The following is a 25,441-nucleotide window of genomic DNA, read 5'->3' as shown; positions in this document are numbered from 1 at the left end:
GTCCTAGATCGTCCACCTTAGTCTGGATACAGTCAAAGACTACCCCTGATTTAATAAAAATGCTCACCCCCTCTAGAGTTAGAAGTGTAGACTGAGTGAAATTGTGTACTATAATTCCACCATCTCAGTTGGGAGATAAAAGCAGTTGTAAGGTGTGTCTCCTGTAAACAGAGAACATCTACTTCATATGTTTTAGCAATCAAAAAAAAAAGCTGCCCTTTTCTCAGGAGCTCCCATCCCCCCGCACATTCCAGGAACATAGAGTTATTTTCTTTTAATTAGTGCTATTACCATTAAATTAAGAATTTACAGTGAAAATATAAACTATACTTTTTCCCATTAGTGAAAAAAATTATGTTTCAATTTTGTGATCCTACCTTGTTTAATCTCCTTATTGTTTTTTATTGCAATCAATCTTTGATACGACAAATACCTCCCAACCCATCTCATGCATCCAACAGCCATTCTTCTCCACCACAAACACCTAATAAACCATCTTGTGTTCCCAAACTTTCCTTTCACTTGCCCACTGGGCCTACTTAGGGGCATACTGTAGTGACCGTTACACACTCCAAACTTTTTCTGATTTATAATCTTCTTTAAACTTATATTGTTACACTCTTCCGCCCCTCCCACCCTCCCCCCCCCTCCCGCCCTCCTCCAACCATCCTAAGAAAAGCAATAAATGAAACCAAAAATAATCTAAAAAAGAAAAAAACAAAAATTATTTGAGGGAACCCTTCACCATACCCCTCAGTAACCTGGGGTGAATAGCTCATCATTCACTCCAACTTATACTCCACCAACTCCCACCCCCCTCACCCCCCTGTGCCGCCACCGCTTTGTGATCTGTAAAAATGAATTGTGTTATATTAATTGTGTTATTCTCAGATAATAACGCCCAATAACTCTACGGTTTCTTCTTATAGGTAGTGATCCAATCTTCTGCTTTCTCTGGGGCCTTCTAGTGTTTTTATACGCAGTCTTGCTGGGTACAGTACAGCATAGTTTAATTTTAGTTGTTGTAGTTGGCGCTTAATGTCCCCGAACTTAGCCCTCCTCTTTTGTAGGTCTGGCGAAAAATCTGGGAATAACGATTTCCTTTTACCATTATAAAGGATGTTACCCATTTCTCTAGCTTTATTTAATAGTGTCACTTTGTCTTTATAATACAGGACTTTTGTCATGAGCACTCTTGGGGGAGCCCCAGATGGAGACGGTCAATTAACTTCTGAGAAAATAGCGAATGCTTCTAGGGATTTAAGCCTACCAGACTTACCGGGGGAGGGGAAGGAGGACGCCCAAAACCAACTAGATCTATCATTTAAAAAGTCCACCCAAGGAGAACCAGAACCATCATTGAAGGCTGTATTATCAGCTATTAACTCCTGTAAAATCTCAATAAATGAAATGTCTGACCAGCTTAAACTGACCTGGGAAGATTTATCTTTGCTCAGACATGATATGCAAAAGATGGGTGAAAGAACTACAGCCCTTGAAGGGAGGGTCTCCCAAATAGAGGATGAACTTAACCCTCTTAAACAGGAAATGCAAATTATAAAGGAACAGATGATTAAAGCCCAGCTTAAACTGGATGAAATGGAGAATAGGATGCGTAGGAAGAATGTGAGGATAGTAGGATTCCCAGAACGCAGTGAGGATACAGAGCCTATGGTGTTTCTAGAAAAATGGTTTAAGGACTTGTTTGGAGAACAGTCATTCTCGCCTTTTTTTGCATTCGAGAGAGCCCACAGGGACTCCCAAAATATTTGATTTAGTTGTGTTTACTTTGTAGTGTAGTGATATATTATTTGTATTAGTGTAATGTAGTGATGTATTCGTAGTGGTAGTATTATTAATTAATTACTATAATGTGAGTTATTCTTGTAACGACCCAGTTCTTCCAGAGAGATGCATTTATTGAGACTTCACAAAAGAATAAAGATATTTGCAACAGATGACAAAATCCAACAGAGTAAATAGCCTTCAGAGTCCCATTCCTAAGCATGTGCTCTCATTCTCATGTATGAATGTGTGTGTATGTGTGTGTGTGTGAAAAGAATGACTGGCTGCCAGCTCCTGAAATACCAGTCTGACACGGGGGGGGGTTCTGCTAGGTCAACCCAAAATACTCTTTGATCTCCCTGTGAAAAAACTCCACTTGCAATGTTTACCAGGTAAACAATCCACCATTTCCCCTCAAGTTACCATCAATAAATATGTTTTGTCAGGTCAAAGGCCAGTCTACATTTTACGGCCCCCTGCGAGTAACTCCTCAGGTCTTCTGATATGTAAAGTGCAACTTGCCTACCAGCTGTGTTAGGCCATAATCCACAAACCTATGTTCACATTAAAAAAACTATGTGTATGTATATCTGTGTGTATATATATATATATATATATATATATTTATACACATACATATAAAGAATATCCTATATAAATAATGCAACATATACCCCCTCTTGGGTCGGTTCTAACTACTAGAACTGACCCATAAATCAGACAACATACATATTATTGTGATTTGAGGTACTGAATGCTTCACAATGGCTCATATAAAATATGGAATTGAAAACTGGTTACATCTTTCTTCACCAGCCTCTAGAATATCCCCATGAACCAGCTTTAGATAATATAAATTTAGGCCATGACTGAAAAAGTAATATCAGTGGCCCATATAGCAGTTGGGCCTTGTTTCATAGCTTGCAGTTTCTTCAGTGTATTACACCAAGTTCTTGAATATTATGCAAAGACTGATGTCATAATCCAATAGTCCAATCTCTGATTCGATTATCACATCTCGCACCATATCATTGGAAGTGATGCTTGGTGCATTGCTCTGGCAGCTCCAATCCACATAATCCAGGATTCTTTCATCTCCAGGCTCAGGGGTTTCATTTTTAAAGATGAATTATTCATTTGTAGTAATCTTCATCACAAGTCCAAAATTAAACTTCTGCCAGCCACAATTTGCTTTTTTTATAATCTGCTGTAGGCCGACCCCACATTGCCTTCAATAGAGCAGTTACTTGGATCATTCAGTCCATAAGTCCAGTGAATGGGACCACACAATGGTTTAGATAGTATCAGCTTGACATCAGTATTTATCAGATCATCTGTCCAGACAAAGCAGCAGTGGAAATTCTCGCCATGAAAGGTATAAAGTTCTTTACATCCACATATGTCATAGCCTTCAGCATATTATAAATAACTGATTCAAAAAATTCAAATCATGACTAGAGTGATCCAATTCACTCACCCCTCTTATAAATTTAGGGGAAACCACCCCATGTACTGTATCCTAAACTTATATTGCTCTACCCAGTCTAAGTATTGCTTTGCGAATACTCAGTTATTTATGCTATGATAAGCCATTGTGCAGCATCTCACCTTAGATGTCAAATATATTGAAATCAATGCATATTTTGTAATATGTACAGATGTCATGAAAATAATTGTAGGTTTAACTGCTTCTCTCTGGTTTTTTAAGATAAAGATCAAGAAATAAAACATGGTGAAAATAAAATATTAAGGAAAAATAGATCAGGTAAAAGAAAAAAATCAGGGCGTTGGAAAAAAAAGAAGGTCCATTGCTTGATGAAAATTTGAGAGTCCATTGTTTTTTAAAAAGTCCTTGTAATGGTGATATCATCCCAAATTAACGTATGTGATTGGCTATCCAGAGTTTCTCCCCCACTGGCCAACAATGTCAAACTTCTGTGCTTCTGTAATTCGCTTGTAAATGAGCATCTCCAGCAGGATCTGAAAGAGAAAAAACTCTCCGAAATGTATTAGTAAGGTAAACAAAGTACCATTTACATTTTTACAGTGTGAAGTTTATTTACCACCACTGCCAGAGCACTCACAAACAGATCTAGAGAATTTACACCTAGTGTCATATCTACATTTATAATACCTGGTAACCTCTTCAACTGTGAAGATAACTCTTTAAAAAGGTCTATTCTAATTTATCCCCACTGCCATAGAGGTGTAATTTGCATTCTGATCTGAAGGTCTTTCATCTCATGTTGTCTCTGTACCTCTGGTATTCTGAAATATCCTTAATTGTTCCAATAATATGTCACGGTTCAATTTCATCTTATCATACTCAATTTTCGGATGGTCATATTCCTGTTTTAACTGAGAAAATGGTATCCAGGTCTTGGACTTTTTCTTATTATTATTTTGATCAGCTCTGTTTTGCACATTAGGATCACACGTTTTTGACCTGGTGTCTCCCCTCTGGCTGTTATCATTAGATACTATAGTATTTGTCCTAAACAATGTGTCTACATATAGTATGCTCATGTGGAATAGGCATTGCTCGTCTGTCTGGAGGAGAACGCTGACCACACTCTCTAACAAGCCTTACTCCAACTTGGTTCTAAGATTATCCACCTATTGTGGGTTCCAGCTGTCTCCAATCAGCTTCTTGCTGAGGGATACACAAATATCAGAATGAAACAAGAATGATTTCCATTCAAACTTCACTATGACTTCCTCTGTTCGATACCTCCTGATACAGTGATCTGAGCAATACAGTCACATGTTTTTATCTCCATTGGCAAGCTGTTACTAACTTTATCCACATAACCAAGTATACCGTCTTTAAAAGGTTGCCCCCTGAAGAAGGAGCTTTTTACCTATGCCTCTGAAACGCGTTGGGTTTACACCTTATATCAAAGCGGTAGCCACTTGTTATGTGATCTAATATACTGTACACGACTTGCCATTATTTTTTTAAATTGATATGTAATTTGTTATTTCAATAAAACACAATTGTTTTCTAATAATGCTTCTGTATTTATAAATTTGTCAATATATTAGTGCCTATAAAGTCCCACCTCTAGGGGAATCCTTTTCTTAGATTCTAAACAATGTGTCTACATCAACTTTTACAGCCTGCACATTTACATTTCTCCATAAATGATCTGCTCTCAACAATATGTCATTTAAATCATGAGGATTTGGGGTAACTAATAAAATATTTTGTTTGATATGCTCATGCAAAGCACCTAGGACCATACTCGTATGTACCAAGCCTCCACGCTCAAATGCAAGAATATTACCAACCAAAAATTCCATAATGGTAGCTATCCTGTGTGACAATTCATAGGGAGACTCATTCTGCATTTGTTTGATCTTCCCATAAATGGTAACATCAGAACGTACACCATACAACACACATAATAATTCCAGTAATATGTCCCTTGTCCTAAGAGGCTGAATACAGATCTGTTTAATTCTCATCCAAAGACCATTTCCTATAGAATGTTGCAAGACTCTTTCTAAATCAGATGGGTTTAGATGATACATATCTCTGACATGATGCAAGTCACAAAACCATTTTAAAAATGTTTAAATCATGGCAGGGAACCATTCCTATTTCTTTAAGAATTGTGTCTAATTCTTTTGATTTCAAAGGTTTCATTATAAGCTGAACTTCACCTGTATTATTATTATTGTTGTAAACTGTTGTAGTCACAGTGGGTGCTGCTGGTTATGAATTATCATATTTAATATGAGACTCTGTTACATTTGATAGAACATTTGAATTTGTATTTTGCTGCAGATTGCTGAATTCAAAATTTGATGTGCATCTGCATTCCCGTGATCTCTTCTCTAATTCCATAATTCTTAATTTCAATCTCTCATTTTCCTCTGATAATTCATCACAACATTTAGATTTCTCAATCAAAGCTTCCCCAATGGTAACTGCATGCAATTTTAAATTTACAGTCTCAGTTTCTGATTGGTTACGTAACATTTCATAGACATTGTTGCTATCATCAACTGAATTCTCTAACTGGTCAATTTCCTAAATCTTACCCCTCAAACTATTTTCCATATTTAAACAGCAAGATAACAAACCCTGTACAATACAACCTTTTCTTTTACTTTCTGAAATTGTGTTATCAAAAACATTTTTCTCTAAAAATTCCTTCATCAAAGTCCACGTCTGCTTACATTTTTCTGGAATTTCATAAGGACCACCATGACGCTTAATACATTTTAACACCCATCTGTTTACTTTATCCGAACTGACACTAGCTTCACCCTGCGTAAGCATTTTCACTATATTACTAGTAATTTAAAAAAAAATATATATATATATTTTACTCACCGCATTTGAGGCTCCACCTTGAAGTTAGTTCTTCAGCTTCCCGTTCCGGTCTCCTGGTACACAGCACAGTCTTTTTGCTCAATTTTTTCGAGTCTTCAGAGAACAATTCTGGGGTTTCAAACTTGTTAAATTTTGTAGATCAGACTCTTAAGTCACCACCAGACTTTGGAGTCACGGCGCAGCTCTTGGGTCTCTCCACCAGACTAATGTCCACCTCACAGGACTGTAGTCACCACCGACTTCTGTTACGAAGTCCGAAATGTGGGGGTATATGTTGCCTCTAGGAATACCCAAACCAGTTGCATTGCAATCCCTGGTATGGGGAAATTGTACCAGCTGCTCCTGACATGAGGATGCAGACAACGATTTACATTTATTCTCTGCCTCTGTCTATGTGCTAGCTGGACACTCTGACTTTTTACCCCTAAAAGCTCACACCTTTGTTGTACATTGGTTGCATGTGAAATAATGTGTTCATTAGATTTCATTTTACCAATGAAATCAGCCACACTCATGAGGGTTTTTACAGCTTGTGTAGGATATGCATTAGAACTTACCTCCTTCCCTTCACTATCAAATCCCAAAAATGTTTGATTTCCTTCAGGGGAGGAGAAGACCTGGGTCCTACTTATGATGGGGAACTTGTATTGATCCTCATTTGTGGATCTTTGTTCCACAAATTCTGAAGGATCTGTGCCCCTGGTGTCTTCTCAATTTTCCTGTGGCTCTGCGATTTCTCCCATTGCCACGGGAAAAGGAGAATTTGTATCTATAAATTCCTCACCCCAATACTTCTCATAGTCCTCACTGTCCCCAATTTCATAGGCACAGGTAGGTGCAGTAGCTTTACCATGTCCAAGCCGGTTAGCTACCGCAGCCTGTCCTTTAAGTATTGAAATTATTTATAACAGCTGTGACTCTCTTTGCTGGCATTGCATGTGGTCTATACTTTTTCCTTTCTTAGTTTCATTCAACTGATCTTGGACCACTTTGTATGCACTAATTATGTGGTCCCGTTCAGTCTCAACTTTTGTTAATATGTCTTTATATTGTACTACTTCTTTTTGAGCCAATCTGTAATTGTTAACATTTTCCTCCTGGGAGGCTTTAATCATTTGATTAAGGGTAGTTAATGTTTGTACCTGGTTGTGTAAAGCTGTGTTCTCTTTTCCCTTCTCTGAATTTTTACTATTGTTATTATCAGCTGATTTTTCCAATTGTTGTATTTTAGCATTCATAGCCATGCAAGCAGCATACATGCCTGCTATGGCTAGACTTTTGAGCTTTTTATTCTTTTTGGTGGTGTTTACTTGTTCTTCAAATAACTCCTGGACATAGGCCCAAGGAGATTCTTTAATTTTAGCATCACAGGCAAATTCATTGATCTTATGTTTAAGAGTATAAGTTGCTACAAAACTTTCTAAACTGGACCTGGCCGCCATCACCAACAGAAAGTATGCACAATTGGTAGGCTAAAAATAAAGTTCACCTTTCCCCTGTACTATACAGTCACTTAGCGTAAAAGCAAGTAGGAGAAAGAAGAAGAAAGAGAGAGAGAAGGAAAACAATATTAGAAAGAAGAGAGAAAAACAAAAAATAAATAGATAGAAACCCAAACAGAGAAAAAAAAAACAAGTTTGAAAATCTTAAAATGTAGTCAAATAGACTTTAAGTACTTCATAAAACTTTTAGGTTCTTGGAGACATACAGATAATTATCACAATAGTCTCTAGCCTCCCTAGTCTGAGTCTCCACCCGGAACACAATAGATCATGAAGACAAAAGAAACAATAGTGCTGGGATACCTTGCATACAGTAAGCACACCAGGAATCATAGAGTGGGCACCAATAGTAGGGATAAACAAAGCAGGGTTAGATCAAAACAACTACACCCAATTCAGTTGGCAAAACGTAAACAAACTTAAATCTACAACTGAAGTTTATCTAGTTCTAGGCTGTTGAATTTGATCACTGTATAGAAGAGTATGCTGGATGCAACCTATTTTACACTTTCTAATTATTAAAAAAAAAACCTTTTCCTGATATTGGCTTCAATAACCAACTTTCCACAGTTTGGTATTTTAACGTGGTTTAACTCGGATCAGACTTACTATACCAAGATTCTGCTAGATAGTTTTCAGTCTGACCACAACGATAATATTACCAAAACACACTAACAACAAAAAAACAATATAGAGAACACCTTATCTATCTTGTAGCTCATTTTGCCTGTCCTACACAAATACCATGTTTTTATAGGGCACAAAACCTACATATAATCCAAAACGTGTTGAACTTTTTCATCAACATAACCATACACAAGAAAAGACCAGCATGTCAAAATTTTTGTTATTAAAACACAAACAAACAACAAAAAAAATAATAATAATAAAAAGATTAAAAAAAAAATACAAATTAAAACCAGCTAAGACTTGTTGAAACTTGTCAACAAAGAACACAAGAGAGGACAAGAATCAAGTAATTCCTTTGCGTCTTTAAAAACGAAAACAAAATAGTAAAAAAAAAACAAATAACAAAAAAAAAACAAATTATTAAAAAAATTGAAGAAAAAACTATTAAAACCAAGAACACAGATTTGTTGAACCTTCTTCAACAAAAGAACACAAGAGGAACCCGGAATCAAGTTAGTCCTTTGTGTCTTTAAAACAAAAAAAAATAAAAATAAAACTAGAAATTGTGAGATTTTTCAAACCCAACAATAAAACCGACACCCTTTCAGTGGTTTTCAAATAACAACTTCATCAATGAAGCCACCGCAAGAAATGATGCTTGGTAAGCTTTCACAAAACAAAACAAAAAATAAAAACAAAATTTTCCCGCTAAAAGATATATCTTCCCAATTACAGTGACCGGTTTGTAAAAGTTTTTCTGATATATTTAACCATAATTACAGGATATCTTTTTAATAAAAAAAACTCTGTGGTGTATCCTCCCTCTTCTTTTTTTTTTTTTTTTTTAGATTTCTTCTAATACCCACTAAAACAATTTTTTTATTGTTTTTACTAGATTAAATTGCTGTGGCTTTCAAACTACCGGGAAACTCACTCAGTTTAAACCCAGCCCAATAACCTTACTTTGTATAACACAAATTTCGGTATTGCTGTATTAAATACTCTCAGACTGTTCAATGCTTCGTGGTCGCCAATTATGTTACCCAAAATAAATGAGATTTAATTTACCTCAGACAATATTTGGGTTAAAAATGAGAGTTCTTTGACTATGAATGAAAGCTTTAAAACCGCAATTATTTTATTGGTATATAGTTTGAAAAGCCTAAATTAATTTACAACAATCTAACTATTGTACATACTACAAAATGTAAAATATTATTAGTTTAACTGAACAAATATAGAGTATATACTCATATACAAACCCACTATGACCGACACAAAGAGGACAAACAATGTAAACTTTAAACCTTCATAGTTACCCTTCACTTGAGTGTTTCCTCCTGGTCTGCCATGCCAAACAGGAAGTCCCTCTATTTCCACCTTTGCTAATATAGAACTATATTGCATTGCCTTGTATAGGGCTATTCTGATTGGTTCAGCTATCCTGTTCTGTTCCTCCCTCTGGGCGTATCTGGTTCAGGATAGGACAACTTCCCCCTCCCCTAGGTTCTCTGTTGGGGGGAGAACCTGTTCATCTCCCGGGCCTATTGTCCAACCCTTCAACCGATAGTCAATCTCCATTGCATATCTTAATGAGAGTTCTTTGATATGGAGCCTTAACTAAGAGCGGACATGACCTGATCTATTCATCCTATAGTATAGGCCCCAGGATGTCTGGCTCTCCGTAAATTAAATTACAGGGTGATACTATCAGTATGTGTTTAAATGTAAATAGCAGTTGCCCCCTGGTAGCTCAAGCATGCATTTTAAATGGACTTGTTAATCAAGTTCCTACTACTGACTGCAGATTGAAGTCACACAACTTCATATAATTGATAATCATATCTCAACTAAATGTAAAATCAAAACTCAATATCTCGTACATATTTATATTTACATTAATATTACAATTACTGATGGAGATTTATACATAACTCCTCCTCATCACAACACGGTAAGGGAGATTACACATAAACTCATAAGGCAACAGATGCCCGCTTGGGGCCTGCAGAAAGCAAAGCCCCCACATAAAATAATGGTTTAGGTGTAATCTCCTTTTGAGCTTTTGTAACTCTATCTGAAATAAAACTAGTTAGAGAGAAAAAAAAAAAAAAAACTCTATAAACTCTCCGTCTCTACAGACCCACATTCCTGGATCTCAGTGTCAGCAGTTCATTACTTGTTTTGGATGTAATAACTCCATAATGATGAAAAAAAAATAAAAATACTAAGAGACCAAACTACAGAGAGGAAAAAAAAAGGCGGATCTTGGTTCTCAATAGTCCAATAATAATAGTATGAAAGTCCATAATGCCAATCTGGTCCTGTTGCTCTTGCTTCTGGGACGGCCTTCCGTGGGGATTCCAAATGGATAACGCGTATTTCGTATAAGGCTATGGACCAGCTTTCCTGGCTTTCTGTGATTATACTTTATTAATGTGGACATAGGTAGGGAAAGAAACACGTGTACTTTTTAAGACATATGCATTCAAATGACTGCTTATCTTGTAATTCTGAGTAGTAAGGACCTTTGTTTAGCATTGCTATAGATTTACTGTGACATAATAGTGAGACCCTCTTACATTGAAATGTTTAACAATTTGAATAGTTACCCCCTTCAGCCAGGTGCTTCTAGATTTTCATCACCCACTTTATTTATCCATTGTCATATTCCTGCAGATAACTCTGCCCTGCCTTCTGCTGGTTACCACTGTGTGGTGTGTGACCCTTCAAGTCTCCAGAAGGGTGCTGTTGCTACCCGCAACTCACCACTGACTCTGTTTACTGAAACTGTGTACAGTTATCCAAACCCTGATGGGCTCTTGGCTGGTGCCACACAATTGTGCACGTAGTTTCGTCCTTTCCTACCGTATGTAGCTACTGTAGGAGTCATGCCTTTTAGCAGGCTTTGAGACAGAGGTCATTCCTTTAGCAGACTCCGAACAGAGTAGGCAGTGTCAACCAAGCAGACAAAATAACATGTCATAATGCGGATAAGTGTGATGTCACTAGTTACTCGTGGCTTCAGGAATAGCTAAACTAAATTACTTTTAAGTACAATTGTACTACACCAGGCCAGCTATCTGCCAATCACTATGAGTCTCACAAGTCCCAGTATATCTATATGATATTCAAGCGATGCTCTTTGAACTTAATCATTGCACCCAAAAAAAATTGACCAATGATTTTAACTTGGAGAGAGAAAAAAACTGATTACATGTGATGACTGCCTCATATTTGAGCTGTAGAGCGGACTTTATGCAACATGTACAAAACAATTGTTGAATGACTGTTGCCCAAAACTTGGTGTTATTGTTACTATTGCCATAGTTGGTAATAGCTAAATGACCAGAGGGAGCTTTAATAAATGTATATAACACAACCATTCAATGGTGGAAGGGATACAAAACTGTTGGGAACCGACCCATAAACACTCTCACTACAATGCTCCCCACTACTCCCCTTTCTTTTTTTTTTTTTTTTTTTTTTTTTTTTCATAGCAAAAACCAAAATATGGAATCACCCCACAAATTAAGGTGATAAAGGAAAGAAAGAGAAATAGTTACCAAAAAAATTTGAAAAATTAAAAAAATAAAATCAATAATAAACAAAAAAAATACAAAAATAATAAAAAACAAATATATAAAAAATAAAAAATATAAAAAGGGAAATAAAGATTAAAAATTTAAAAAAGTTAAAAAAACTTAAAATTAAAAAAATAAATAAAATAAAAGTACAGATTTGGTGCTGGCTCAACACTACCTTTGCCCTACACATTTCTCTTTTTAAAGAGAAATGAAGCTGTACGTGCAAAACAAAAAAAAAAAAAAAAATCAAAATGCTTGCAAACTTTGCAGCTGTCCAAAAGACACTCCCTGTATTGTGGGGAATTAACATATCAATTGGTCCTCTTTTAACATGACTGTGTACGTCAGACTTTGAAAAAAAAAAAAAAAAAACAACTGGCTAAGTCAGGCTTTGAACAAAAAACAAAACGTACAGAGAGAAACTCTGGTTAATGAAAGAGACAACAAAAAAAAAAATATTTTAGAATTTATGTAGGCCTGACTGTAATTACTCCAATTCAGAGACTTCTCCTTAAAGCATGCATAAAAAAAAAAAAACATGCTATACGGTCCTCTGTGTTATTTTTATTCCTAAAGAATATTGTCATGTCTGGGACCTATCTGCCTTGTGCACCGATGTTTGTTTGTGTATTGTTCCTAAAATACAAGACTAAGAAATGATTAATAACACCTCACTCAACCTCTCTGAGAGGTTCCTAATAACAGACTTCCAGCAGAGGTAATGAGTCAGTCTCGACAGTACATTCATAAAAAAAAAAAAAACATGTAAAGACACACCCACATATCTATACTCTGTTGGTAAAAGGAACAAAAAAAACAAAACACAAAATATACTGAATCCATAAGATGCCATAAGGTACAACCTAATGTGTTATGTAGTTCCTGAGTATCAGAGTGAATGAAACTTCACTCCAAGCCCCAGGAAAAGACAGTGAATGAAACTTCACTCCAAGCCCCAGGAAAAGACAAAGAGAAACAAAAAAAAAAAAAAAAAATTCCTACAGCTTCTGCATGTTATAATGATTGAGATCTCATATCTGTGCACAGGTTTTTGAAAATTTAGAAACTTTTTGGTACCAGTACTGAGCTCATTACAAAAGAAATTAAAAGCGAAAGCATGCGCGTTATTATGATCACAATTCTTATTAATGGCCCTTGATCCCTGGTATGTTCAGACCCCTGGGAAAAAAAAATGTTGGTTTACTCATAGACAGTTCATACATATCCATTACATCACACAGACACGCCCATTCATTGAGATACGTTATGGATAGGGAAAGCGCAAGAGAGTAGAGAAAAGAACCATAAATTAGGAAATGAACATGGAAAAACCTAAATGTAATTTAACTATGGCATAAAAGAAAACAGACACAGCTAGTCTGTTGTTTTGCCAAATTTTAACTTTTCTGAAAGAAAGAGAAACATATAAAAAAAAAATAACAATGAACCCCTAGTACCTAGCCTAGAATACATTTTCTTTGTTAGGTGTGTGTTTTTAGGTATATATATATATATACACATCTATATATACACACCTGCTTTATATGTAAGTATTTTTTTATGAGTTCACTGAACCTGTAAAATATAAACTTATAGATAAAAGTTAGTAATCTAGCCATTTCCATAAAACATACTGAAATCAAACCATACCACATTCTAGACCACCGAAATAGACGTTATATTGTCTGTTTCCCCATTCCTGTTTGGGATCTTTCCACTGTGCAAATTCCTCCTTCCTTATCTTTCAAATTCAAGGATTCAATAAACGTTTTTTTAAAGGTGTGGAATTCTCTGACCAAATAAATTTCCACTTTTAGCTGTTGAATTTCATACCGTAAAAATTAATTCTCTGCGTGAATAGTTGAGGAAGGAATGCCTGATCTGATCTTTTCATATTTAGTACTTCTAGGCCAGGTTCCCCAGCGTGGTGAATACACTTCAACGTCCCGCCTCTGGGTCCTATATTGATTGGGTGTCCCTATCTTTTCACCAAGAGACAAACAAAATTTGGCAATGCGGCCAAATAATCCACATGTGTAGCATTTTATCTTTTGTAAAGTTGTAAATGGTCTCTTAACCACTGGTGTAGTTATAGACTGTGAATATTCAATGGCTACAACTGGATTAGCAACTCTTTCTGTCAGTGTACCAGATAGTGGGGCACTTTCATTAGAGCTCCCCCCTTCCACTGAGTTGCTCAGCCTAGCACAAGTTTCAGATGGGGATAATTTTCTGTTGCCTCTAGGAATAGTCTGACACTGGGGGGGGGGGGTCTGCTAGGTCAACCCAAAATACTCTTTGATCTCCCTGTGAAAAAACTCCACTTGTAATGTTTACGAGGTAAACAATCCACCATTTCCCCTTAAGTTACCATCAATAAATACCTTTTGTCAGGCCAAAGGCCAATCTACATTTTACGGCCCCCCCCCCCCCCCCCCGCGAGTAACTCCTCAGGTCTTCTGATATGTAAAGTGCAACTTGCCTACCAGCTGTGTTAGGCCATAATCCACAAACTTATGTTCACATTAAAAAGACTATGTGTATATCTGTGTATACCTATATATATATATATATATATATATATATATATATATATATATATATATATATATATATATATATATATATATATATATATATACACACACACACACATACAATATCCTATATAAATAATGCAACATGTAGTAGGAACATTGATTAAATGTTGTGAGAACTTCATATAGTGTTTTAAGGGAATGAGCAGAGTTTGTCAGGGTTAGTATTATATCTTCTGCGAATAGGGTTACTTTGTAAAAAGAACAAAGCTGATATGCTCAGTTACACTCCTAAGTAGACAGTAATGCTGTGGCATCCATCCCCATTAACAGTAAAGAGAAAAACCTGGAAACACCACCAAAAGGTTGGTGTTCAAAACAAAGCGGGGGAAGGGGGATGTTGTGATGCTAGAGTAAAGGAAATGTGACGCAAAAGATACGGATGTGTAGATAAAAATATCAAAATTTATTACATAGTTACATAGGTGAGGTTGAATAAAGACAATAGTCCATCCAGTTCAACCTGTGTAGGTGTGTGTGGCTGTAATCATCTCACATACCCCTGAATGTTCTGATCCTTGAGATGTACGTCTAAGAGTCTTTTGAAAGCCACCATACTTCCCGCAAAAACCACCTCTTGTGGTAGAGAATTCCACAATCTTGTAGCCCTAACAGTAAAGAACCCTCCCCACGTTGCCTGAGGTTAAAACGCTACATTTCATGTTAAAAAGATTTGCATAACAAAAAAGGTTCACAAAATTACAATGAATATGTTCACATAGATAACACAGGAAATACCAATTAGTGAAGAGAACACTAATAGGGTAAATAAATCTGAGAAACCTTCAACACATCAGAAAGCATTGAGCATATAAGGTGGGTTCCACACACTGGGGAATGCAGCTGGAAAAAACGAAAAGTGGGGTGACCAATAGACTCCAACGTGTTTCAACTTGATATAAGCCTTCTTCAGGGGCATATATATTGGTCCACACTTCTTTGGGAGAAGAGATCTGTGTACATATTGCATAGAGTAAGTCATTATACCAAACAACATAACCTCAAGAATATATATCTGGAGAGGACTTTAAACAGGCAAGCAAGATAACTTACACGCATGTGTAGCCCATCCACAGGTGACTTAGATAAGAAAAAATAGAGCCAAAAAATCAAATGAAAGAAAGGGGGACATGGAAAGGTAGGGAGCCATGTTAAAAAATCCTATTGGGAAAACCCAAATTAGGACCAAAAAACAAAAGCCAAAAAATAAATGGACCTGGTATGAATTACACATATATGTAAATAATATATATAAAAAAAATATATATATATATATATATATATATATATATATATATATAAACATATGTATGTGTAGACATATATTGTTATCATTTACCCAGATCCTATATAGTCCTGGTCCAGGCTCGAAAAATAATAAAGGTAAAATTCAAAAATTAGGTCAAGCAAACCCATAAATGTGGGTATGGCTAAAAAAAAAAAAAAGAAAGGGAGGGTAAATAGAGAGATGGCACAAAGAGGGAAAATGATCGTTAGAAAACCAAGGATTGGGCAAACAATGGGGTTGAGAAAAAAGGATATGGTGCCTGGATGCAGAAGAAAAGACTCACCTCTTGTTGACCTGATCAAAGTATACCTCCCCACACAAGATGGGGAATGAGGGAGTGGGACAAGTGCACCAGTATATAAAGGAATTGGCATGGCCCTCCGCTCTGAAATCTCCAATCCCCACTCACACCAGGGCAAGACCCCCCTAGTCCATATGCACACTGATGGGGGTGGGTGGACCCAACCCCATCTGTCCCCCGCAGCCCGATTCTCCCATAGGAAGCCCCACTCAGAGGCAGCGCCGTGGATGCCAGATGGAGAGGCAAAGTATGGGGAACTTCTTCCAAACAAAGGAGAGGAAGGAAGTCCCACAAACCACAACATCTGGTCACATGACCGGAAGTCAATCAGCGGCCATCTTGAGTGTGGGCAAAACACTGGGGAGAACATGGGGAATGCGCCAACACATGTATCCAGCCGAGGCCGGACAGTGATGAGCAAAAGACCCCGAAGGGAATGCAAATCATCAAGCCCCCAACCTCCGAAGGAGAGAAGGGGGCTACATGTGCCGGATGGGACCCAAATAGGAACTCTGCGCAGTGACACCCCCGGGCTGGATCATAGTACACAATCAAGAACACATGCAAAACATGAAAACACATATCTGGATATACATAAACATGATGAACAAACACAATTTTCTGTACACAAATACAGTTTGATAATTAGGCATATTGATACATAGACAGGAAATTTCAAACAATTTTGTTTATAAATTAAAAAGTGAAGCAAAAAATATGTAAATAATGTATAAAATATTTTTTTTTTCCTTTTATACATTATTTACATATATGTGTAATTCATATCAGGTCCTTTTGTTTTTTGTTCCTAATTTGGGTTTTCCCAATAGGATTTTTTTTTTACATGGCTCCCTACCTTTCCATGCCCCCTTTCTTTCATTTGATTTTTTTTTTATTTATATATATATATATATATATATATATATATATATATATATATTTTTTTTTTTTTTTTGCTTCACTTTTTAATTTATAAACAAAATTGTTTGATGTTTCTTGTCTATGTATCAATATGCGTAATTATCAAACTGTATTTGTGTACAGAAAATTGTGTTTGTTCATCATGTTTATGTATATCCATATATGCGTTTTCATGTTTTGTATGTGTTCTTGCACTATGATTCAGCCCGGGGGTGTCACTGCGCGGAGTTCCTATTTGGGTCCCATCCGGCACATGTAGCCCCCTTCTCTCCTTTGGAGGTTGGGGGCTTGATGATTTGCATTCTCTTCGGAGTCTTTTGCTCATCACTGTCCGGCCTCGGCCGGATACATGTGTCGGCGCATTCCCCATGTTCTCCCCAGTGTTTTGCCCACACTCAAGATGGCCGCTGATGGACTTCCGGTCATGTGACCGGATGATGTGGTTTGTGGGACTTCCTTCCTCTCCTTTGGTGGAAGTTCCCCATACTTTGCCTCTCCATCTGGCATCCACGGCGCAGCCTCTGAGTGGGGCTTCCTATGGGAGAATCGGGCTTCGGGGGACAGATGGGGTTGAGTCCACCCACCCCCATCAGTGTGCATATGGACTAGGCGGGTCTTGCCTTGGGGTGAGTAGGGATTGGAGATTTCAGAGCGGAGGGCGGTGCCAATTCCTTTATATACTGGTACACTTGTCCCACTCCCTCATTCCCCACCTTGTGTGGGGAGGTATACTTTGATCAGGTCAACAAGAGTCTTTTCTTCTGCATCCAGGCACCATATCCTTTTTTCTCAACCCCATTGTTTGCCCAATCCTTGGTTTTCTAACGATCATTTTCCTTCTTTGGGCCATCTCTCTATTTACCCTCCCTTTCTTTTTTTTTTCAGCCATACCCACATTCATGGGTTTGCTTGACCTAATTTTTGAATTTTACCTTTATTATTTTTCGAGCCTGGACCAGGACCATATAGGATCTGGGTAAATGATAATATATGTCTACACATGCATACATTTTTTTATATATATATATATATATATATATATATATATATATATATATATATATATATATATATATATTTTTTTTTTTTTTTTTTTTTTTCTTTTATGCATTATTTGCATATATGTGCAATTCATACCAGGTCCTTTTTTTATTTTTTGGCTTTTGTTTTTTGTTCCCAATTTGATTTTTCCCAATAGGAATTTTTTACATGGCTCCCTACCTTTCCATGTCCCCCTTTCTTTCATTTGATTTTTTGGATATATTTTTTCTTATCTTTTTTCCCTTATTTATTTTTCCTTTTTCATTGCCTCCTCTCCATTTCCCGCCTCTCCTCTCCCTCTCCCCTCTTTCCCCAGATTGGATTTGCTGTGTTCCATTGAGGCTCCTGTCCTTTTGGTCCTCAGAAGGGGGCTCCCGCTCTGACCTGCTCCCGGGCTTGTTCATATGTGGATTGGATACATGTTAAAAACCACAATACATCAGTGCTAAGTCACCTGTGGATGGGCTACACATGCGTGTAAGTTATCTTGCTTGCCTGTTTAAATTCCTCTCCAGATATATATCCTCGATGTTATGTTGTTTGGTATAATGACTTACTCTATGCAATATGTACACAGATATATATATATATATATATATATATATATATATATATATGCCCCCCGAAGAAGGCTTATATCAAGTTTAAACGTGTTGGGGTCTATTGGTCATCCCACTTTTCGTTTTTTCCAGCTGCATTCCCCAGTGTGTGGAACCCACCTTATATGCTCAATGCTTTCTGATGTGTTGAAGGTTTTTCAGATTTATTTACCCTATTAGTGTTCTCTCCACTAATTGGTACTTCCTGTGTTATCCATGTGAAGATATTCATTGTAATTTTGTGAACCTTTTTTGTTATGCAAATCTTTTTAACATGAAATGTATTAATACATTTTGATATTTTTATCTACACATCCATATCTTTTGCTTCACATTTCCTTTACTCTAGCATCACAACATTCCCCCTTCCCCCGCTTTGTTTGGAACATCAACCTTTTGGTGGTGTTTCCAGGTTTTTCTCTAGGGTTACTTTGTATTGTTTGTCTAGAACTGGGATGCCAGAGATGGATTTGTGGTCTCTTATTTTTTGAGCTAGAGGTTCGATCAACAGTGTGAAAATGAATGGGAAAAGGGGGGCAGCCATGTCTTGTGCCATTGAAAATTTTAAATTAGTCAGAAAGGACTCCTTCCACAAAAACCCTTGCCGATGGGGATGTATAAAGAGCATTGATGGAAGTAAATATGCTTTCATTAAAGCCACATTTTTGGAGTATTTGGTTGAGATATCCCCAGTGTATCCTGTCAAACACTTTTTAACATTGAGAGCCAGGAAAAGGGATGGGGTTTTGATGGATTCAGAGTGGAACAGTAAATTCGTGATTTTACGTGTAGCGGCCTAAGGTGAAACAAGTCTGGTCTTCGTGTATTATGTGGGGTAATATGGGGGTTAATCTTTGGGCAATAATTTTGGCATAGATTTTAATGTCCGTATTCAACAGTGAGATTGGGTGGAAATTAGATGGTGTCACTGGTTCTTTCCCTGGTTTTGGAAGTGTGATAATATTGGCTGAAAGCATTTGGGGGGGGGGGGCGGTGCCAGAGGACACAACAGCAGCATTCATTAATTCATTAATTCAGGTGTGGGACTAATTTTTTGAAAAAAAGTTTGTAATATTCAGCCGAGAGGCCATCTGGGCCAGGACCTTTACCATTGGGGAGCAAAATGATGTTTTTTTTCTATTTCTTTCTCCATAATTTGGGCATTAAAGCTTTCAAGTTGGCTTTGTGATAGTGTAAGGAGTTTTTAGTATTTTAGGAAGTTGGCTATGCTTTCATGTGCAGGTTGTACTGTAGTGTTCTCTTTATGCAAATTATACAGGTTCTCATAGTACGTACAGAAAGCATTAGCGATGTCTTTAGGATTGTATTGTTTCCCCCCTGAGGTTGGGTGGAGAATGTATGGGATTTTTTGTTTGAATCTTCGGTATTATAATTGTGAAGCTAAAAGTTTCCCTGCCTTATTGTCCAATACGTAGAAAGAAGAGTGGAGTTTGTGTAAATTGTTGGACTGTAGGTGGGAGAAAAAGGATTTAAGATTGTTTCTCGCATTAAAGAGTAGATCACTAAGTAGTGGTGTGGGATTTTATTTTCCATCTCAAGTTTGTTGATGTTATCGAGTAGCTGGTTAAGCTGCTGTGTTTTTTGGCATTTTGCCTGGGCACTTAGCTTAAGCAAAATACCTTGTATATATGCTTTAGGGGTTCCCCATAGCTGGGAGGGTTCCACTTCTGGAGAGTCATTTACTTCAAAAAAGTCCATTAGGTGTTGGCTGATCAGCTTAGAGTTTTTTGGGGTCGATATCAAGCGAGTGTCATTGTGCCACAAGGATATGGGGGGGAGTGGGCGATTTTTCACCTATTTGAAGAGAAATTGGGGCGTCATCTGAACGCGTTATTGTGTGGATTTCTGATGAGATTGTCTCTTGAAGTAGTTGTTTGTCCACTATGAAAAGGTCAATCCTGGAGTAGGTGCAGTGGGGTTTGGAGAAGAAGGCATGGTCCTTTTCCGATGAGTGATGACATCTCCATATGTCGTACAGTTCATTGGAGAGCAAGATGCTAGACAGGGAGGAAGATTGTGGTGTTTTGGGACCTTTGACATTGATTCCTGGATCAGGAACTGTATTAAAATCCCCACACAGGGGGGCGTTGCCAAGAGCGGCATGTGAGCAGACGTGTCTCACAGAGCTCCCGCCGGTATCTGTCCAAACTGATCATTTTCGCGGCCCCACAGCCAGCTTACCCTGCGACCACTGATACCCGATAGCCTCGCAGACCCCCGGCACTTATAGCTGCCTGTACACCGGGTGATGTGGCGCCGCAATACCAGGAATACAAGAAGCCGCCACACCAAGCCATCACAGAAATCCATTAAGGGAGACAATCCTGCGAGTTCCAGCAAAGTCAGTAAGCTGCCTAAATCTACTTCTAAGGAAGTGCAGTGTGACATGCGTTTTTTTACACAGAAATCCCCCATTCCAGCGGGGAAGGAGGTGAGTGCGGGGGCGATGCATGGTGTGGGCCTAGTGGTAGTAATGTTGATCACCCTAGGTGATATATTTTGGGAAATTCAAAAATGCAATGCTTCTGTGGATCATTTACAGGCCCAATTTGGTAACTTGACTGAAGCAGTCTCTGCAGAAGGTCAGCGAACACACAACTGCAGCTGAATGCAGGATAAGTGACTTAGAAGTTCAGTTGCATCGTTTGACCAAGGATTTTCAGGACACTGCTCGGCTGACCAGGGCTCTGGAAGCAAGGGCTGAAGACATAGTTACATAGTTAGTGAGGTTGAAAAAAGACATCAGTCCATCCAGTTCAGACATAGAGAAACGCCTTAAGCGAAATAATGTCAGGATTGTGGGTCTCCCAGAAAAGGTGGAGGGCAGGGACCCTACGGGTTTCATTGAACTTTGGTTGACTGACATTTTTGGAAAAAATGTTTTTTCCCCTCTCTATGCAGTTGAGAGGGCTCACAGGGTCCCCCCCCCGCAACCCCCCCCCCCGCGTACTATGCTTGCACGTCTTCTTAATTACATTGATAAAGAGACTGTACTGCTTCTTGCAAGAGAACGCCGCGATGTGCATTATAATGGAGTAAGAGTTTCATTTTATCCAGACTTCTCAGCAGAGGTCCAAAGGAGTAGAGCAAAGTTCTCGGCAGTTAAACAACACTTGAGGCAAATGCGGGTGATATATACCATGCTATATGCAGCTAAACTGAGGATTAATGTAGGGGGCCAGAGTCATTTTTTTGAAAATCATACGGAGGCCTCTACCTGGATTGACCACAATGATCATCTCCTGCGCCCTCGCCCACCTCCACCTGAGGGTGACAGTTGAAATGGGCATATCTACAACTGTGGACTAACGGACGGGCCGAAGTGGTGTATTCTTATTTATTTTTATTTTATTTTTTTTATTACATGTATCGCTGTGGAACCATGATGGGAACTTTTACTTCTTTTTTCTATTTTTTGAGCTCAGGGGATCTGACCATTCCGCGGACCTTTGGTTCAATTAATAATTATTACCATTTTTCACACAGACTGTTGTTTAACATCTTGTCTTTGATATGCAACTGCTGGGTATGGTAGTTTTGGAAAAATGAGGTGCAGCTTGTGCTGGAGAGTTCTCCAGTCTTGATTGTTTTTGTGCTTGGTGGACTGGGCCCTGTGATTAAGGGCTTGCTTTGCAGCCCGGGGCACATCCCCCCTAGCACTTTTGAAGACATTTGTTTTATGTTATGTTTATTGGCCTTGATGGCCATTACAGTTGTGAGTCCGACCGAGGCCCGCCTCGGATATCTTCCATGCATAGATGGATATGCTCCCTTTTATATACTTTGTAATTTGATGGTGACAGGAAGGGACCTGTATTTCAGGCCCCATCATTACCAGCGGTATCATGGAATGTGGGAGGTTTGAACGACTCGCTTAAACGCACAATGGTCTCTTCTGTGCTCCGGAGGCATTTACCGGCCATTTGTTAACTACAAGAGACTCATCTAACTGTGAATTCTCAGTCTTGCTTACACTTTGCTTGGGTAGGGTGGGAATATCATTCTACACACACCTCCTATTCTAGGGGGGTCAGTGTGTTGATCCAAAGTTCCCTGGGTTATCAGGAACACCACTCTAAAATAGATGGGGAAGGGAGATATGTTGTTTTATATTGTAAACTATACACTGTGCATTGTATATTGGCTTTCATTTATGTGCCACCTCCCTTTCATAGTGGAATCCTTCGGGAGCTGGTGGCATATTTGATGAAACAACCTGAAGTCCCGTTGTATATCATCGGGTACTTTAACTGTGTATGTGACAACAATTTAGACAGACATTCGGGGCGGGGGCACGGGCCGTGCGATCTTGGCTAAAATTGCTGAGGAGATGGGTTGGGTAGATCCTTGGCGACTTTGATATCCGGCCGAAAAAGTGTTTCATGCTTTTGCAAAACGCATATGTCGCTTTCACGCCTTTGCTCCACGGATGCGCTCAGATATGTCTCCAATATTACGGTGATGATCGAAAGTTTGGGCACCCCAGGTAAAAATTTGTATTAATGTGCATAAAGAAGCCAAGGAAAGATGGAAACATCTCCAAAAGGCATCAAATTGCAGATTAGACATTCTTATAATATGTCAACAAAAGTTTGATTTTATTTCTATCATTGACACTTTCAAAATTACAGAAAACAAAAAAATGTGTCTGCAAAAGTTTGGGCACCCTGCAGAATTCATAGCATGCACTGCCCCCTTTGCAAGGCTGAGACCTGCCAGTGTCATGGATTGTTCTCATCATTGTCTGGGAAGACCAGGTGATGTCAATCTCAAAGATTTTAAATGCCCAGACTCATCTGATCTTGCCCCAACAATCAGCACCATCGGATCTTCTAAGCAGTTGTCTAAAAACTGAAACTGAAAATAGTTGACACTCACAAAGCTGGAGAAGGCTATAAGAAGATAGCAAAGCGTTTTCAGATGTCAATATCCTCTGTTCGGAATGTAATTAAGAAATGGCAGTCATCAGGAACAGTGGAAGTTAAAGCAAGATCTGGAAGACCAAGAAAAATATCAGACAGAATAGCTCGCAGGATTGTGAGAAAAACAATTCAAAACCCACGTTTGACTGCACGATCCCTCCAGAAAGATCTGGCAGACACTGGAGTTGTGGTACACTATTCCACTATAAAGAGATACTTGTACAAATATGGCCTTTATGGAAGAGTCATCAGAAGAAAACCTCTTCTACGTCCTCACCACAAAAATCAGCGTTTGAACTTTGCAAATAAACATATAGACAAGCCTGATGCATTTTGGAAACAAGTTCTGTGGACCGATGAGGTTAAAATTGAACTTTTTGGCCGGAATGAGCAAGGTAAGTTTGGAGAAGAAGGGGCACAGAATTTAATGAAAATAACTTCTGTCCAACTGTCAAGCATGGGGGTGGATCAATCATGCTTCGGGGTGAATTGCAACCAGTGGCACAGGGAACATCTCACGAGTAGAAGGAAAAATTGATTCAATAAAATTTCAGCAAATTTTGGATGGTAACTTGATGCCATCTGTGAAAAAGCTGAAGTTTAAGAGAGGATGGCTTCTACAAATGGATAATGATCCTAAACACACCTTGGAATCCATGGGGGATTACATCAAGAGGCGTAAACTGAAGGTTTTGCCATGGCCTTCACAATCTCCTGACCTCAACATAATTGAAAATCTATGGATAGACCTTAAAAGAGCAGTGCGTGACAGACAGCCTAGAAATCTCAAAGAATTGGAAGACTTTTGTAAGGAAGAATGGGCAAAGATACCTCAAACAAGAATTGAAAGACTCTTGGCTGGCTAAAGGGGGCAGTACAAGATATTAACTCTGCAGGGTGCCCAAACTTTTGCAGACACCATTTTTTTGTTTTCTGTTATTTTGAAAGTGTAAATGATGGAAATAAAATCTAACTTTTGTTGACATTACAAGAATGTCTAATCTGTAATGTGATGTCTTTTTGGAGATTTTTCCATCTTTCCTTGGCTTCTTTATGCACATTAATACAATTTTTTTTTTACCTGGGGTGCCCAAACTTTCGATCACCACTGTAGATATGGACTGAGGAGTGTGTCAGATCACTCCCCACTCATCTTGTACTTAGAGGTGTGACCTAGTGCCACTTTGTGGAGGGCCTCATGGAAGCTGAATGCTCTTTGGCTAAACCTGTTCTCGTCCCATGATAAAGTGAGAACTAAGCTTCAGCAGTACTGGCATGTGAATATAGGAGAAGGAGATTTGGGTGGGAGGCTTTAAGGCGTACATGATGGGCTTATTCATAACTGAGTTTCAGTCCATTAAACGAAGTACAGCCGCACAGTGGGTTCAGGACCAGCAATTAGTTGGTCGCCTGGAGGCTCGGTTTATTGTTGACCCCTCGGAGACGAATCACGATAGCTGGGTAGCGGGCAGCAGGCCCTCCTGCGTATTAACACCGCTGGGGCTGAAAGGAATCTATTTTTTAATCGGCAGGAGGGGGAGTGTACAGGCCACCTTTTAGCTAAGATTGCCCACTCTAATCAGTCATCTCCCCTATAGGTGCTCTAAGGGGGAGTGGGGGGAATGTGGTCAGCACCCCGGACGCCGTTATGGAAGTTTTAGTACCATACTATTCTACTCTGTATCAGTCTAGACAGGCCCACTCGGAGATGGACCTGCTGGAATATGTGGAGGCTATTCCATCGGTGTCTCTCTCTGAGTTGAAGAGGGAACTTTTAGATGCCCCCTTGACTCTAGAGCAACATGCCACCTCTTTATTCCCTAATACTAAGGCCCCGGGTGAGGATGGAGTCCCGATTGAAGTTTATAAAACATATTCCGAGGAGACGTTACCACATCTCCTGGA

At 38.5% G+C, this 25,441-nt stretch overlaps 2 protein-coding genes across 3 annotated transcripts in view; one reads left to right on the top strand and one right to left on the bottom strand.

The window, feature by feature from the left end:
• Positions 1-25,441, top strand: part of CLEC16A (C-type lectin domain containing 16A) — a 1,483,716-nt gene that overhangs the window by 881,333 nt on the left and 576,942 nt on the right. The window lies entirely within an intron of this gene.
• On the bottom strand, positions 4,867-7,569 carry LOC309557695 (uncharacterized protein; the record flags this gene model as incomplete). The annotated part of the gene is given in 4 exon segments (XM_082260477.1): positions 4,867-5,333; positions 5,335-5,338; positions 5,342-5,499; positions 7,077-7,569. Coding segments are annotated over 4 exon segments (1,122 nt in total).

This window comes from Pelophylax lessonae (assembly GCF_965119305.1).
Source record: "Pelophylax lessonae genome assembly, chromosome: 6".
Taxonomy (NCBI): domain Eukaryota; kingdom Metazoa; phylum Chordata; class Amphibia; order Anura; family Ranidae; genus Pelophylax; species Pelophylax lessonae.
This window is presented reverse-complemented; position numbering and strand designations above follow the sequence as displayed.